The sequence below is a fragment of the Hirundo rustica genome, chromosome W (assembly GCF_015227805.2).
Source record: "Hirundo rustica isolate bHirRus1 chromosome W, bHirRus1.pri.v3, whole genome shotgun sequence".
In the NCBI taxonomy this organism is placed as follows: domain Eukaryota; kingdom Metazoa; phylum Chordata; class Aves; order Passeriformes; family Hirundinidae; genus Hirundo; species Hirundo rustica.
In genome coordinates, this window is record NC_053487.1 from 24,677,682 (window position 1) to 24,695,986 (window position 18,305).

General features: G+C 42.7%; 1 protein-coding gene across 1 annotated transcript; it reads right to left on the reverse strand.

The window, feature by feature from the left end:
* Positions 1-3,646: 3,646 nt before the first annotated feature.
* LOC120765002 (macrophage immunometabolism regulator-like) lies at positions 3,647-17,903 on the reverse strand. Its single transcript, XM_040089178.1, has 3 exons — positions 17,816-17,903; positions 10,957-11,093; positions 3,647-5,565 (listed from the first exon to the last, which is right to left on the reverse strand). The coding sequence occupies exons 1-3, from the start codon at positions 17,901-17,903 to the stop codon at positions 4,927-4,929; spliced, it is 864 nt and encodes a 287-aa protein (XP_039945112.1). The 3' UTR covers positions 3,647-4,926.
* Positions 17,904-18,305: the final 402 nt, after the last annotated feature.

The following is an 18,305-nucleotide window of genomic DNA, read 5'->3' on the forward strand; positions in this document are numbered from 1 at the left end:
GATTGCTCTATTTTGATTGCTCTAAGACTTCTCTCCTCAATCTCGTTGCTGCTGACCCAGACAACCAGAAGTGGGTAATAATCAGAGACAAATTAGTCCAGGAAGTCTCCTAGAAATATGTCTTACTCAGGCCCCAGGGAGGTGGCAGACTTTCCTGTGGGATGGGTCTGGTTGGCATACAGGGCCCTTGTTTCCCCTCAGGAGGGAGTCAGCCACTATAATTGCCCTTCTTTCTTTCCTAATACCTGTAGTTGTGATCTGTCTAGTTAACTGTGCTGATCTGGGAGACCCCCCCAGACAGACCTTTTTCTCCACTGTCATCTGCCTGACCCTCGAGTTCCAGAGCCTTGTACCTATTCTGTAAGGGCACTTGGGAATGTGAGGGAGGCCAGGAGGGGATTCTCCTACCCTGAGCACGGAGCTGTTTCCATTCCCCCTGTCTTTTAGGTCTCCTCCTTCTTCCTGATGGCATGAGGGTTGGGGCTCCTCCAACTCTTGCCAAGCTTCCATTTGCTGCATTTCTCTCAGGGATGGGAGAGTGTGACTCCACCAGTCTATATCTCTCACCCTCTCTGATAGTCCTCAGCCTCTCCACTCCCTCTTTAAGCTCTGCCACCAGGCAGAGCAGATCATTCACCTGGTCACACCACATGCAGGTGTCATCTCTGCTACCCTCTGGTACTGATGCCAGGCTCAAACACGCTGCAGCAAGAGATCTGGACAGCTGTGTGCTTCTGAGGGAGCTCCATCTGGGTTGCCATGCTCCTGCTAGCAATGGCTTTTGACTGTGTGGAAACCACTGCTGGGTCTGTTCTAGCTGGGCAGGCAAACCCACCAGGTGAGCTCACCTCAGGAGCTGGGAGGGTGGCTGTGCCCTCTTACACACCCTTCATGCACAAACTGTTTGCCCACTCCTATTTGTCATGTGCCCTTGAGCCATTTTAATCTCCCTCAGATGCTTCTGGCAATGTCCCCTCCTCATCTGATTGGCTGCCAGGGGCTTCCAGGTCCACACGAGGCTCAGGGCTGTTGCTCTTGTGTCCCTGAGCTGGGGAACCTCCCTGTACAGCCTGATCTAACCCTCACCCCTGGACTTACCTCAGTCGCTGCTGCTGCCACTTCACCGATGGGATGGGGAATTGTCCTGGTTTCAGCTAGGATTATTATGAACTAGTGTTTTGAGATCGCTTAAAGAATCACCAGTAAAGTTATCAGTAAAAACAGATTTAATATAAAAGTGACAGCACGACAAAGGTCATTGGCAAGGTTCACCCTACTACTTACTAGATGGTTAAGGCACACTGAGGAAAAGCAATAAACAAAAATCCAGTCAATATAAACTGAAATAAACCAAAAACTATCTACGTGTGTGTGTTTAGGCATATGTGACAAAAGGGTAAGGATAAAAAGGAATACGGCTTAAAGGCTCAATAGCACTTAACAGTATTTAACTTATAACTTAACGCTTTAGCAAAGGATTCATATAGGATTTAATATACCACAACAGTAATTTACAGGTCTAACTTATTTACAAATCTAAAGTATTTAAGAATTCAGGAGAGCAGCATTTATCCCACATTTTCTATAGCGTATTCACACTCGCATGCATACAGACAAAGTCTGTACATAGTACCTGTGAAAAATTCACCTTGAAGGTAGTGAAATACGTCAGATGCCTTTGCATCTTCTCAATGGGTGAAGGGTTGGGCCTCAAGAAATGGGGATATCAGGCCAGGATCCATCATCATTCAGCAATCCTCCAAGTATAGCAAACATGAGAGTTCTCTGGCTCTGAGAGGCCCCCACTCAGAAGTTTGCTGGTTGCAGCTGCTGTGGGCCAGGAGAGCTCAAAGGATCTAATTTTGGACCACTGCGTATAGGGTCACAAGAGAGTGGGCTTTAGTCATAACAATGTTTCATTCTGGATACACTTCAGTGTAGCTGTGCCTTTCCGCACCGGGCGGACGCTGGCCCCTGGCTGGCTCAGATCTGCACAGCGGCCAGGACGTTTTCAATCCGGATATGCAAGCAGGTTAACTTTACCTGCTGGGCTCGGCTTCTCAGTGGCAGCTTGTCCAAATAGTGTCGTGACAACAGCGGCGGTACGAAAAGGATGGCTCTTGGCTAAGCAGGTTTAAAGATGGTTTTATTCAGGCCGAGCTGCGGGAGGTCCGCAACTGGTCCAAACTGCCGGCCAGAGAGAGTTTGAATCTCCCTCTCTCATCTTATAAGCAGGGGAGGATTCAGGGGAGGTTACAACAGGATATCAAATCAGGGGATTCAGGGGGAAACAAGGGGCATCCACCTCTAAGCCTCTGACCACTGATACAAAGGGCAAAGGAATTCCCCCTGGGCTGACCTATCACTCGATGCCCTCCCTCTGGAATTTCCCAATCTGAGAAGGGGTCCTAAAGTGATAGACAGGCTGCCCCAGAGCAGGGGGGGAGAGGGGATGGACAAGGATAGGTGGGGGGTGGGATGATTGACATAAAACACCTTGTTATACAGAAAACTCAAAAGGGGATGGACTGTTACAAAACTGGGGACACAGTAAACTGAACCATAACATAAAACTTCTTATAAAAACTTAATAAAACAATTCTTGCACCGCCACACTTCAGATTGGCAACTTTCTTTGAAAGTGCAAGAACAAGAATGTTATGCCATTCAGGAAAAAAAAGTTTCCGAGGCTGTTAAAAAAAAAAAAAAAAAAAGCAGGATCTTGTTAGCCAGCATTAGTTCCTGGGAGCAGACATCATTTCTGATAAGCTCAAGAGGAGCTCAGCCCAGGGGCTGTTCATCAAGGCCGAAGCCTAACGAGCATTTCTCAAATCTTAGTGCGGCCTGGTGGAGAAAGGGTGCACCTCCACAAGGATAGAGTTAATTTTCTTCCTAGTAGTCAGTATAGTGCTTTATTTTGGATTTTGTATGAGAATAATATTGGTAACACTGATGTTGTAGTTGTTGCTAAGCAGTGTTTGCACTAAAAGTCAAAAACCTTTCAGCTTCTTGCACCACCCCACAAGCAAGTAGGCTGGGAGGCACAAGAAGCTGGAAAGAGACACAGCCAGGACAGCTGACCCAAACTTGCCAAAGGGATATTCCATACTATATGACATCCTAGTCTGCATATAAACTAGGGGTAAAGCTGGGCAGGGGCCACTGCTCAGGGACTGGCTGGGCATCACTCAGCAGGTGGTGAGAAATTGCATTGTGCATCACTTGTTTCATATATTCTCATTATTTTATAATTATTTTCTCTTCCATTTCTCACCTATTATTGTGTCCTATTATATTGTTATCTCAACCCATGAATTTTCCTTTTTTTCCCCTCCTTCCTCCCACTGGGGAGGAGAGAGTGAGCAAGTAGCTGCATGGTGTTTAGCTACCTGCCCAGTTAAACCATGAGAGGCATCCTCAACTTCTTTGGGGAACCTGTTCCAGTGTCTCAACACCCTAAAGAATTTCTTCCTTATATCTAATCTTTCACAGAAGTATAAGATTCTTGCTTTCAAATTTTAATGATCCCAGGTCTTAAGTTGTATTTTTAAATGTCCTCATTCTACACAGCAAGAGACTCCACAAAAATAGGTATTACTATCACTCTTTATTTTTCAGACAAATACATTTTCATAGAGCATTTCAATAAATAGTGGTGTTATTCCCTAGATAAAACCTCTCTTTGGCATATGACCATATTCCATTTTTTAAAGTAAAGACTATACAGGAAAAGTTCATTAAAGAGATAATTGTTCAATAAATTAAATTTACAGAGGTGCAGTTAACTCTTTGAAATACACATCAGTTGTACATATTCTAATAAGCCAGAAAACATTAACCAAAACAGCAAAACCATCTACTGGGCTCCTCTTCACTGCTTTCAGTTACAATTGTGCGATAAGTGGCGGAATGAAAACAATTCTTCCACAACACATGTACTGAGTAGCGCTTGCTACTTATCCTGAAGAATCAAAAAACCCCTAAACTGTACTAGAAACAACTGATCAAATGTTTCCAAACATGATCTTAATTTTAATTTCTAAATATGTAAACTAAAATGAAGTTGCAAACTGCTTCAGTAATAGACTGCACCTAAAAATGTATAAAAACATTTAAATTTTATACAGAAGTTACTAACATGTTTTAAATATAGCTAAGAATACGGTTGCCAAAACTGCATTTGATGTCATATTTGGACAAAAAAATTCTTCAGCAACAAATTAAGCCAGGGTATCCAATCTACCAATATTCCAAATACTTATTCCAAACTACTTTTAAATAAAAAAGGAGGCAAAACAATTACTTCTGTACAGAAACAAAAATATGTAATAGATTTGAAGTAGCAAATGAACAAATGTTTATTTTATGAGTGAATTTCCTTGTCACCACCAGTGCAAACCCAGATACAAAATGTTTGAATAGGATGGTTTAAAATAACAGGTGATCCAACTTAGCCAAGCTCACATTCTTTCCTATGATGTAAAAAATCATACATACATTTTATTGTAGAATACATTAAAAACCAAAAAGATAATTTGAGTACATATCCAAGAGCAATTTCTAACATCAACTCAAAATTAGCAACAACCAAGCAGATCATCAATTTCTCAGTATTAAAGTACCATAAATGCTAGATAACTACAAAAAAACCCAAACACCAAGAGCCTTTTCTTTGTTAAAAGATGTTCAAAGAAATATCTACCAGCTACAGTCAAATTTGCATCAGAAGCTGCTTGCTGTGGAAATTTTTTTCCCTGCATTTGTAACATAATATATTGTCAAAATTCTATTCAAATAAATTACTTTCTGATAACATTTTGCTTATACCACCTACAATGTGGACAGTCATGTACAGTATGACAGCAGATTTTTTCAGCAGAGAAACAACCAGAAACTGGCTCTAAATTCTAGATTATACTTCATGGTTCACGTACTATTTCTTGAAAACATATGATCCCCTCTAAGGGTAAGGTGTTGGAGCTGGTATTGTAGCATGTCTGTGTCAGCAGGTTCCTGAATGCTCATTTTGTCTAAATTGAGGTAGTCCAGGGATTTAGAATGAGCCTTTTTGCCCTTTAAAAGGCAAAGAGGCAAGGGACCATGAAGTGCCTTGTAAGGTTCATATGGTAAAGCCTTAGTGCATTTATCCCCTGAGCTGGGCATCCATCTCCTCCTCCTTCCATTTACTGCTGGGATCTCATATGGCTGATAGCACCTACTTCTAGTTTTGTACAAACGGGAAGAACATTCAAGTCCTAAATCAAGCTGTTTAGAGTGCAAGTTAACCCCAGTTTTCCCTTTATTATCATAATTTCCTGTATACTTTTGAGCTAATTTTAGCAGCTCCTCTCCAGTTGTGAATCCAACCAGGTAGTTAGAATCCATACAAAGGATCTGATAGCCTGAAACTATCTGTCGCATTGGTGAGCAGGGGGTGCTGGAGCATCGTGGTCTCTCTGCTTCTGTTTTGCCTGCAGAACTGACCTCTGCAAGAGGTACAGGGAGAGTAGATATGGTAGTTCTGGACTTTCCATTTATGTCCATTTTAAGCAATGTGCTATTCTCCTAAAAACAAAACAGAGACTGATCACAAAGAGAGCCTTTAACCACTAAAGGAGCTGAGAGAAGATCTCAGAAATCAAACTTTTTATCACCCAGAAAACATAACCAGTACTTCTCTATTCAGTTCTGGTTCACATGGTCTTTTTAATGACTCCTTTACACTCTTTTCCTTACTGTCCCCATGCACATGTTCCTCTAAAGTTCACATTTTGTTCTGGCTAGCTATTCCAATGAACAATGTGTGTGCCTTACAGGATCACACAAAGCCTAAAGTTTGGTCCAGTAACACTGCATAATCATCCTGTTGGGCTGAGCTCAGATGCAGAGGCCTCTCAATCCAGCTCAAAGGATTTGTCTCTTCTTTGCACACGACAGGGTTATCACAGAGGGTCCCTTGATGGGTCTCCTAGGAGAGGTTTGTAGGCCTTGAGCATATCCAGACTTGTCCATACCTCCATCTTTTTGGCAACTCTCCACTCTCATGGAATCCTTACCCCAGACATTTTAGGGCTTGTTCTGTAGCCTTTTAAAGTGGGGGACCCCAAACCTGCCTTTTACCTTTGTTTATTTACTTTCTATTCACATTCAAACTTGAATTACTCATGCCATGAGCTATTATTTAAGAATTTTTAGACATTTTATACCTATACTTTTACAGATATAATTTCTATATCTTTATAATTGTATATATACATATTTAGATATAAGCATATTAAGATAGTGCAACTACATATAAATATCTAACAAAATATATAGAAAATATGAGTGTGCAAATATTCCATCTACTATATATATATATTTTATATGCTGCCAATCAGAGGAAGTTCTGAGAATATGTGGGTATTTATGAAAAATAGGAGCAAAGTTCCAAATAACAAGATAAAGAACAAAGTGGTTAAGCAATGGAAGCAATAGCCAATAACTACAGTAATGGAGTAAATTGTTAATTAAGGCAGAAATCTAAGTCTTAGAAGGAGAAAAACAGAGATAGCACCTTCTTTTACCTAGGATACTGCAAGCTGAGCCAAACCTCCTCCAGTTCTGTGGTGAGAACTTGCCCTAGCCATGAACTTTGCTCATTAGAATATCATTATAATGGTAAAAACCACACCCCTATCTTAGATGCCCCCTGCCAATAGAAAAACCACTACTCTCCAAGCATGCACCATGATTTCTTGGGAGTCTATTCCTTTAAATCAAAATGAAGAAAGGGTGAGCCAATAGCAACTTAGGCAAGTAGTGACCTAAGCAAGATACGCTGATAGCCTAAGATTGTAACCATATAAGTATGCCTGCTTTTTCTTTAAAAAAAAATGCTAATAGCAATAAAGTCTTCACTGCTTTCCTGTTGGACAAGAAACATGTCTGGTAGCAAATTATGTTGTCATGCCTAAAAATACAGACCTGCAGAGATGAAACAAAAGCTATATTATACTCAGCCTTTTTCTAAGGACAGCTATTCAAAGACAGCCACTACTTTTAAATAGGACCTACTCTTGAAGTTAAGAAAAAAATATGTTTAATCAAAACAGTTTATTTTGGGGAGAGTTTTTTGAGTGGGTTTGCGCATCCCCCAACTGAAACACTTGTTCTTTGTCTTAATGGAACTGTGGTGGATTAACCTTGTCTAGACAACAGGTGCCCACAAAGCTGCTTTATAACATCCCCTCCTTAACTGGACAGAGGGAAGAAAATATGAAAGGCCTGTGGTTGAGATAAGGGAGATGACTCCACAAGTACACAGGCAAAACAGACTTGACTTGGGGAAATTAAATTAATTTATTGCCAATCAAACATCCAAATAGGATAATGACAAAAACAAGTCTCAAAATACCTTTCCCCCACCCCTCTCTTCTTTCTGGGCTCAAATTTACTCCCAGCTTCTCTACCTCTTCCCACCAAGCAGCACAAGGGAACAGGGAATGGGATTTGCAGTCAGTTCATCACATATTGTCTTTGTTGCTCCTTCCTTTGCACACTCTTTCCCCTCCCCCAGCCTGGGGTCCCATCCATAGGAGACAGTCCTCCATGAACTGCTCCAGCATGGCTCCTTTCCACAGGGTTATAAGTCCTGTCAGGAACCTGCTAACAGCATAGGCACTTCAGAGTCTCCTTTGGCCACATCCACATGCTCCATGGTGGACCTCCATGGGCTGCAGGGAGACAGCCTACCTCAACATGGTCTTCAACAAAGGCTACAGGGCTCCAGCACCTAGAGCACCTCCTCCTCCTCCTTCACTGATCTTGGCATCTGCAGTTGTTTCTCTCACATTTTCTCACTCCTCTCTTCTGGCTGCTGTTTCACAGCAGTTTCCCTCCCCCCCCCCCCCCCCCCCCCAATATGTTACCACAGAGGCACTACCAACATCACTGATTGACTCAGTTTTGTCCAGCAGCACGTTCACCTTAGAGATGACTGGCACTAGCTCTATTGGACGTCACAGAAGCCACCCCTGTAGCCCCTCCACTACCAAAACTTTGCCATGCAAACCCAATACAGTTATATAATCTGCAGCAGGTACTGTTTCTTGGCAAGGTACATCTCATTTCACTTACATCATTTACACTTCAGAAGGTCACTTCCTCAAGCTTATTAAAACTATGTAGTAAAATGACCTTCAAGTTTTACTCTGCCTGTCTCAAATGTCCCTCCTCGTACTAAAATTCTACCGAAAAATAAGTGTTCATTTACATGCAATGCCAGTATGGAACCAACAATAATAAAAGTCTAACAGCTCACTCAAATATAATAAATATGATTTACACTTATAAGTAGTGCCAAGAGAAACCAGAATAAGTCATTTGGATTGGAAGAGACCTTCAAAGATCATCTAGTCCATCTCAACTGCCACAGGCAGAAACATCTTTCACTAGATCAAGTTGCTCAAAGCCCCATCCAACCTGACCTCAAACACTTCCAATTACTGGTCAAACAGCTCATCTGACTTTACTACAATATAGTGCATTTGCATTATGTAAACCTGATGGCAAGACAGGCAGGATATGGCTGTCCACTTTCTTCAATTTCAGAGTCACCGCAAGTACCACCCCCTCCTCCATCCTGATAACCACTCTCTCAAAAACAACAACAAAAAAAAATACCCCAAAACACCAACATACCGCATAAACCAGAATATGTTTCTAAATATACCACCAGCAGTTACATTAAGATGGATGGTAGAAAGAAAAGCTTTCAATATGGGAAACAACAGGGGAAAGGAAGGAGGGAAAAAAATCAGTGCTGCACATCTCTACTTTTGCATCTCTTTATGGGAATGTTTCAAGGAATTCTATTGTATTCAGAGCTATGTCAGAAGGCAGCCAACTACTGATAGAAGCAAGTCCTTTTCTCATCACAGACCTTCCCCACCATTCCTACTGAGATCTGCTTAACAGAAGTCTTCTGACATTAATTCATTTCTACATGCAGCCATGCAAGCATGTATGTATAGTGATGTACAGCACCATCCTAAACACACAATAACAAGCCGTGTCCACAGAAAATATCAACTAATATACATTATTTGCTATTTTTTGTGCAATAGGTACACATGCACTCTCACTTAGATAAAAACTCTACATAAAATTGCATATAAGTAATAACTAGATAAGAAAAATTAAGACCTGAGTCTATTTTCTTACATAGCTGTAGAAAACTTGAAACATCAGTACTTTAACTGTTCAGACACCCTCTCCCCAATACCTTAATAGGCAAAAGAAGCCCGCCAATAAACCAAAGCCACTTAGCAAGCTTCATATTCTGTAAAGTAACATTTTGATGTACATTAGAGCATACAAACACAATCTCTATCATGAATTATATAACTAATATTTAAAGAGCGCTTTGACCCTCCATTTACCTTTTGCTAAAAAAAAAAACCAAAACAAAGAAACAAAAAAAGGACAAAAACCAAACTAACAACACACCCCCCTCCACAAAAAAAAAGAACAAACCCAAACCACCAAAGACCACCACCTTTTAGTACAGTGCAATATAAAATTATCTGTAGAAAGCTGAAAGCTGGGCACTAGTATACTTTGTTACTGTTAGACTGAATAGGAAGGTTATAGTCAGGATTAGCACTTGTACAAGAATTAAGAATGGTATAATTGGGACAGCTGTTGGTTGTAAGTTGCAACTTCAAAGAATTAAGCAGTTATGAACAGATAGAGGAGTTAATACATGTTAATTCTGGCTTTCTCACCAGTTTAGACTATTAATGATACTTGGTGTAAAAAAAACACACTTGCTCAATCTAACTACAAGCTTAAGGACTTACATTAAAATTTCCAAGATTTGTGCACAAAGGTATCAAAATTAATACCTTGTTTTCCTCCATAATTTGCCAGAATAGTTCTGCTCTTCATAGCATAATTCTTATTTCCATTATATTGTAAAGCATTTATAGGAGAAGAAAATGTGGGTCTGAGAGAGAAAACACAGGACAAAACAGGCCTGCAGACCCTACCACTGTAGCAGGAAAAGACTTGCACATATTCATTCCTGCCTTGTGAACGACACTACAATAGTACAAAGATAGGAACTCAAGAGAAAAGGAAAGTGAAAACATATATCAGGATCTCTGTGCTGCAGGGGAAAATTCTGTCTACATAAGAGCACCGGGTGCTGACAAAGGCTCGAGAAGCACCATGCAGCTATGAGAGGATGGCTGCTCAGCCATATGAATAATGTTTCCTACCTACCCTACACAACCGTATTACAGGCACGTCTTGTCTGCTACTGCCTGGTCTCACGGCGCGATCACGGAACGATTGAGGTCTACTCGAGAAGCGACTTTAAATACAGGGAGTAGCTGGCAGAAGCTGCCAGCCCTGCCGTGGAACTCAGATGCATTAAAAACGGGCAGCTGCGTTACCGGCTCCCACTGAAGCGCCCAGCGCGATCATACCCCACCTCTACCGCCTCCGCACGCGGAATCGTAACACTGCGCTAACTGGTCGCTAGCTCTCTGCACTCAGCATTCTGACGCGAAAAAAAAAAAAAAAAGCCGCAGTTAAAGCCAAGGCCGCACCCGCACACTCACAAACTCTGAGCGGCACATCTAAGTTATTTAATCATACCACTCCAGCGGAGCCCATGAGGAACAGAGCCTTCACACGACCTTCGCGAAAAATACAGGTCTCCCCGCTGCCACCACTCCACAACACCACCCACCACCCTTCGTCCCCATCGCACAGCATCTCTCCCACCAGCCCTTTGCCAGCCTCTGTAGCGCCTTGGCCAGGCGCACGGTGCGTTGAAGTCTGCCCGGTTTCCCACGGCCCCTCCCCAGGCAGGGGAGGGCCTCCCCACACTCCAGAAGGCACAAGCAGGGCCCGCCACGGAACCCGAACTGCAACTTCGACGGCCCAGCGAACCGACACAACTCCCACCTCCTGCCTGCGGTCCAGTGCGGCGGAACTCCAATACGCAGCAAGGAAAGACAACAAGGCTCTGACTACGATGCAGTCTATTACGTTCGCTGAAGCTAAGGATGAAAATAAACCCCCTTCCCCTACGCTTGCAGACCGTGGGGTAATGGATGTTTACAGCCAATCACAACAGACCACGTGACCGAAAGAAGGTCATAACATCCGGAGCAAATGGTACAACTGGCTGTCTGCAGGGGCAGTTATTTTACTAGAAGCTGGGGGTGGAGCACTTGTCACTTCTTATCTTGGCTAAAACTTGTCCCTGTGCTACTCACATACATATATTACTTATACTTGGGAATTCCATTTTCTTTTGTTGTTACGAAAACATGCTGTCGAAGTTATGTACTTATAGAGCAAATGTTTTTGGAAATTTTATTTCAAATATGCAATAAAAAATATTTAGTTGAAAGGGAAAAGTCAGGTTTAAACTGAGCTATGTAAGAGTATCTACAAAGTTGTCACGGTACACTATCTAGAGCTGGGGCAGTTAGCCTGCAGACTAACCTCTATGCAGCTAACAGACTCTTCTAGTGCAAGCTGGTGATCTTGCTGCATGCTGCATGCACTGCCAACCCCAGATTACAAATACAGTGGTGAGTTGTCTCCCACCGACTTGCACACAGATTTACCCACTCCATTTTCTAGATGGTTGTTTATAACCATATGGAAATTTTGTAAGCTGAAGGGCCTTAAAAAAAATGTTACTTCACTATGCTCTTGAAGGTCCCCTAGAATAGTCACAGATACAGATGGATACCATAAAAGAAGGTGAAAGGATAGGTGTAGTGGGTTGACCTTGGCTGGCCACCAGGTGCCCACCAAGCTGTTCTATCACTCCCACTCCTCAACTAGACAGGGGGAGAAAATACAAGAAAAGGCTTATGGGTTAAGATAAGGACAGGGAACTCACTCAGGAATTACCATCATGGACAAAACAGACTCGACTGGGGGAAATTATTTTAATTTATAACCAATAAAATCAGAATAGGATAATAAAAAATAAAAGCAAATCTAAAAACTGCTTCCCCACATCCCTCCCTTTTTCCCAGGGTCAACTTTACTCCCCACTCTTCTAGCTACTCCCTCGAGGGGCACAGGGGGATGAGGAATGCAGGTTGTGGTCAGTACATAATGCTTTGTCTCAGCTGCTCCTTCCTCCTCATGCTCTTCCCCTGCTCCAGTGTGGGGTCCCTCCCATGGGAAACAGTCCTTCATTAACTTCTCCAGTGTGGGTCATTCTCAGACGATGCAATTCTCCACAAACTGCTCCAGCTTGGGTCCTTTCCATGGGGTACAGTCCTTCAGGAACAGACTACTCCAGCATTGGTCCCCTATGGGGCCACAGGTTCTGCCAGCAAATGTGCTGTCATGGGCTCCTCTCCATGGGCCATAGTTTCTGCCAGGAGCCTGCTCCAGCACAAGCTCTCCACAGGGTCACAAGTCTTTCAGGCACATCTCCCTGCTCTGTCATGAGGTTCTTCACAGGCTGCAGTGGATATCTGTGCACTCCATGGGCTGCAGGAAGACAACCTGTGTCATCATGGGTTTTATCACAGGCTGCAGGGGAATCTCTGTTCTGGCACCTGGAGCACCTCCTCCTCCTCTTTTCACTGACCTTGATGTCTGCAGAGTTGTTTGTCTCACATTTTCTCACTCCTCTCTCCCAGCTGCTGCTGCACAGCACTGGCCCGTCCAATCCCCTGATCTAAGTTTCAGACACATGCTTTTCAATTTTTCTGAGTTGTTTACTTTAGGGCCACCCTGAAAAGGTATCCACCAGAACTAGGAGGGATTTATACTCCCCTTGTCTGGGCAATTCAGTAAAATCAATCTGCCAATGCTCATCCAGAACATTTCCAGATTTTATGGCTCCCAGCATTATTCTGTTAGACTTGTCAGGGTTGTTTCTTTAACAAACTACACTTTGTTGGATCCTTGATTGCACAATCTGAGCCATTGTAGACCCAATTATAGATTTTTGTAATCTTATCTTTATCAACTCCTGCACCGCGCAGGCTCTGGATTTTTCAGGGGAGGGGGTCACAGTGATCTTGGGGCTCCTCTAGCACTATTCCTGAATGTATCGCTCAGTCCCAGCTGCTTTGTCCTCACACGCCATCTCCTCTGCTCCCACAGGTTCCGGGATATCTGCAGGGACATAATTTTCACTTGCCAGCAACGGTCTGCAGCTCCTGGATCTCTTGCTACAGCCACACCAGCAGCAGCTCCTGCAGTGGCTCCCAGCACCAGCTCCATGAAGTGCGTGTCAGGGCATGTTCCTGAGCCAGTTCTGCCAGTCCCCAGACCCCACCATGTGCCACCAGCTAGGAGCCCAACTCGGTTCCGTGAAACATGAGATTGGAAACTAGAGGATAGTAATCATAGAAATTAGAAGATATTTATTAAGAATAGGTATTCAGATGATGTGTATTGCTTAATACTTGCTGCTCTTTGTACTGTATTAGTTGCCTAAGGAGGGAAGAGACAGGACTATGTGCAAGAACAATAAGGAGGAATGCAAGGATGTCTGACAAGGGGAAGGATGTTTACCAAAACAGGAGGCAAGAATACAAGATTACCAGAGGCACCAAGATCACAAGGCTCCTCAGGTGCCCAGGACCAGATAAGGCTGGTTTCATAGCTTGGACTATGATCAGAGGATCAGCAAGCATGCTCAAGGCAGCAGGGTCAGAAGTTCATCTCAAGAGGAAGACAACTTTACTTCATCCTTTGGGACCCCCAAGACCCCCTAGATGACGACCAGAGACAACTGCACAGGCGCAAAGGACTGCTAAGACGATTTGACTTATTAAAGAAATACGGGTATTGATCTAGTATCGATACCCAACTGTTACGGACAAAAACTCACTAACAGTTTAAAGTTAGAAAGTGTATGTTTATTACGACCCTGGGCAGCGTGCGGAATAGCTCCCAAATACACACCGCAATTTACAGGTGATCACAGAGTCCTTTTATTTACAAAAGTATTGAATACCCAAAACACAAATGCATATTCATAACTCTGGTACATCCCATTCCCCGCTTCGTAGGGTAATTAGTTAAAAAGCTATTAAGCATGCGTAGTTTGTTCTTTGAAATGGGTCGGTGGTCCTTTTCATGGGGAGGGGTCCCCAAAATTAGGAAGTAAAGAAGTCTTCCTCAGTCTGACCTTTCTACCTTTTCAATGCAAATGTGATATATGAACCCTTGGTAGGACTTATTTCCTGTCTTTGTGACTGTTCAATGGGTTTCTGGGCAGAGGAGGCCTACAATTGTCTTATGTTCCTGAAAGCTACTTATCAGTTTCTGTATTCTTCATTATAAACACAGCTAACCAAACATAAAGTGGACAAGTAATCAGTTATTCTAATACGGAAGAGTGATCCCAAACCCAGTTTCTCTTTGTTAATTACTAACTTTTAATTTCAGCAAAGCTTATCTCTAACTAAAATCTTAACCCCTTTAAAATCCTTAATTCTCTGAAGTTTGTCTCATTCCCCACTTCTACAGAATGAGTAAATTCTTTTACTCAGTATGGGGATTCTTCTTCATCTGCCCAAGACATATGTCTAGTGTCTCTCAGAACTAAACCATATGCCTTTGACAGTGAGGTTAAAGCTGTCATCCATCGCAGCATCCTCCAATTCCAAACAAGCATCACAATGGACAAAATTAAGCTTATACTAACCAAAATAAGCAACACAATGATAGGATGAATTTGAGCATTAAGTATACCGGTTGCTGTGGGTGACCGTCCAAAAAGCACATCCTACCAATGATGAGACAAGTGTTCTTCAAATCATTTAAAGACCCCTTTGATGGTTTCTGTGTCATGGTGTATAGTGATCAAAGTCTTTTTCCCCGCATCTCTAATTTCTTTCAAAATTTCTTTCAATTCTTGATGCTCCAATAACTGGGCAACTACAGTCAAATTCATCCCTATGGGCACGGACACTATCTCTTGTACAGTAACTAAGTTGGCCTTTATATACTGATGTGATATTACAGGTGCCCGGTAGGAAAAATCACATCCCTCAATTTTAACAAAGTTACAGACACATAAGTTAAGTTGAGTCTCATTCATGACTAGATTGTCTATCATTATGGTGGGGCATGCTGTCCTGAGACAGACACAACCTTGTCCTATATATACAAGCAAAGTTGTCCGATTGCCTGAATGCATTTCAAAGTGGCAGATGCTTTGGTCTGTGTCCAAACATGTGTCTTTACCATTTTCTAGTGTCCCCTCACATATGTACCCTAGTTGTTTCCTCATAGAACAGGGCTCTAGGTTAATGGTTTGCCATTTTCCTCCAATTTCTCGTGGCCACATTCTGTGTTCAGAAGGATACAACACAGTTCCCTCATGGTTTAATCCTAGGGAGACTACTGGGTGAATTAAGCTCACTGATGCATTGTGTATGGTTAAAACAAAAGCTGTTACCTTACTAGTCACGGGGTTGTAGGTGACATTGACTAAAGTACACCAAGACTGAAGTTCTCTTTCCATCTCAGATGCATTATTCCAAACAATTTTGCGGAGTTCAGCAGGGAATATTCCCTCTCCGCCTTCCCTAATGACTGCAGCAACCACTGATTGCATCCATAGTTATGCCTGAGTACACCCAAGAGCTAGTGAAATGTTTTCACTGGCTGTAACTAGCACATTAATTATTACCCCATGGTCTCATTCCTCAGTGTTGTCCCATTCTGGTAATACTTTAGAAAACTTCCAATGGCTGTCACCTAGCGCTAGTAGGGATGATTGCAAAGGTTGCTGTAATTTAACTAAGTCACTCCCTACTGTGGTTAATTTATTCATTAACACCTCTGAATCTATTGTGTTTAACACTCCCAATCCTGTCCCTAGCAGCCCAGTGAAATCCCTCTTGCTCCTAAAATTGGAGGGCATCCATTTTGAAGCCAAATAGTCCAATCCATAAAGGAATTTCTAAGAAATGGGGCACACTCTGGCCGAATGTTTGAAGCATTTACTTGTACTCCCATTTCTACCCGCTTCAGAGACCATTCTGGGTTAACCAGTAGTCTCTGAATTCCCATTTTCTTAATAGCATACGGCCCAATTCTAGTAATTATAGGAACTATGGGCTGTTCTTCTACTTCTGGAATAACTGGCCTTTGGGTAAAAACAGCTTTCTTTGGCATTATTGGGGTAGTTTTGGCTTTGTCCTCATGGTATTCAGTACACACTTAAGTGATGTTAAAATCAAGATCATACCCTCTTATTGCACACCCCTCTATTTTTAGTCTAAACTCAGGACACTTCGTCAAGCATTTGTAACAGCATTCAGGACTAATCCGGATGAGTTTCATGGGCGGATGGTAAGCCTCATGGAACCCATCCTGTACGAATATATAGCTGCATCCCCAAACATTTTTTCCTTCCCACAGACATGCATTTGGAACCTTTAGGATCTCATTTAAGGCCTTGCGAGAGTGGGGATCATAAGCCTTCCCTTGGCACCGGTATATTCCAGTTACGTTGTACCTGCGTAGTATTGCATTGACTCCTGTTACTATGGCAATGGCTACAATAGTTACAACCTTCTTTACTATGTCCATGATTCCTACAAGTCCATTTATTCACTGTTCCGAGTGAGCTTCAGCTTCAGTTCGTTATCGCCTGGTGTCACCTTCCAAACTCCTTTAGGGACTTTCTTCACTCGGGAGTGATGGATCCAGGCTTTCTGTTCTTTGATTTTGATTGCAGTGAAGGTAGTGAGGAGCACCTGGAATGGTCCTTCCCACTGTGGTTCCAGGGTCTTCTCTGCAAAAGACTTAACGTACACATAATCCCCAGGTTGTACATTATGTACTGGCCCATCTAATTCTCTGTTTTGAGCCCCAGCCACATATTTTTCAATTTCTCTTAGCTGTTTGTTTAGGGCCACCATATACCTGTGTAGGGTTTCTTCCCCTACTTGTATAGGTGTTGTTCCTTCTTGGACTGCATGTGGCCTCCCATATAATATTTCAAAGGGGCTTAATTTTTCTTTTGTCCTTGGCTTTGTCCGAATTCGCAGTAATGCCAATGGGAGAGCCTGGGGTGAAGGCAAATTTGCTTCTTGTCATAATCTCACAATTTGTTGTTTAATCAAATGATTCATCTTTTCCACCTGGCCACTCGATTGAGGATGATATGGAGTATGCAGTTCCCAGTCTATCCCTAGGTGGTGGCTAATTTGCTGCACAGTTTTTGAAATAAAGTGTGGCCCTCTATCTGAGGATATGGTGGCTGGAACTCCAAATCGTGGTATTATTTCTTGCAACAGCGCTTTGGTCACCTCTCAGGCCTTAGCTGTCCTAGTAGGGAAAGCTTCTGACCAGCCTGAAAAGGTATCAGTTAACACCAATAGGTAACGATATCCTCCTTTTCTGGGTAATTCTGTGAAATCAATTTGCCACTGTTGCCCAAGTCCACAACCTTTCCCAATTTGTCCAATTTTAGGTTTTGGGGTGTTCTTAGGATTAGTTCAGAGGCAAAGACTACACTGACGAGTTACCTGGATCACTGTCCCCTGCAATTTCCTGGCCATGATTCTTTCTTTCAAATGGTTATACAGGGCATCTATTCTCCAATGTGTTTTCTCATGTTCCTTCTGCACTAATGACCACAACAAATAAGAAGGTACTATGAGTTTCCCTTCTTCTGTTACGGCCCATCCTTCCTGATTATAACTCTCTTTCTCTGCCTTAATGAGTTTCTTACCCTTTTTATTGTACACTGGCTTACCTTCAATAAGATTTTTTCCATCTGGGATTAAGGCTGCCTCAACTGTCTCATCAGGTACCTCACCTTTGGCTGCGTCTTTTGCCTCTCTGTCCGCCAGCACGTTCCCCTCTTCCAATTCAGAGCTCACTTTCTCGTGTGCCTTGATGTGCATGATGGCTACCCTCTCAGGTAGCTGTACTGCATCTAGCAGTCTCAGTATCTCTTGTGCATGCTTAATGTTCTTTCCTTGTGAGTTCAACAGTCCTCTCTCTTTCCAAATGGTTCCGTGTGCATGAACCACCCCAAATGCATACCTTGAGTCCATGTAGATGTTGATCTCTTTTCCTTTTGTCAACTCTAAGGCTCAAGTTAAGGCGATTATCTCAGCCTTCTGTGCAGAGGTGTTAGTTGGTAATGGTCCAGACTCTATTACCTCTCTGTTTGTGGTAACTGTATACCCTGCATGCTTTTTCCCACTGATGACATAACTGCTCCCATCAGTAAACCAAGTTTTGGCATCCTCAAGCAGGGTGTCCTTCAGATCTGGGCGGCTGAAGTAGGTGGCTTCAATGGT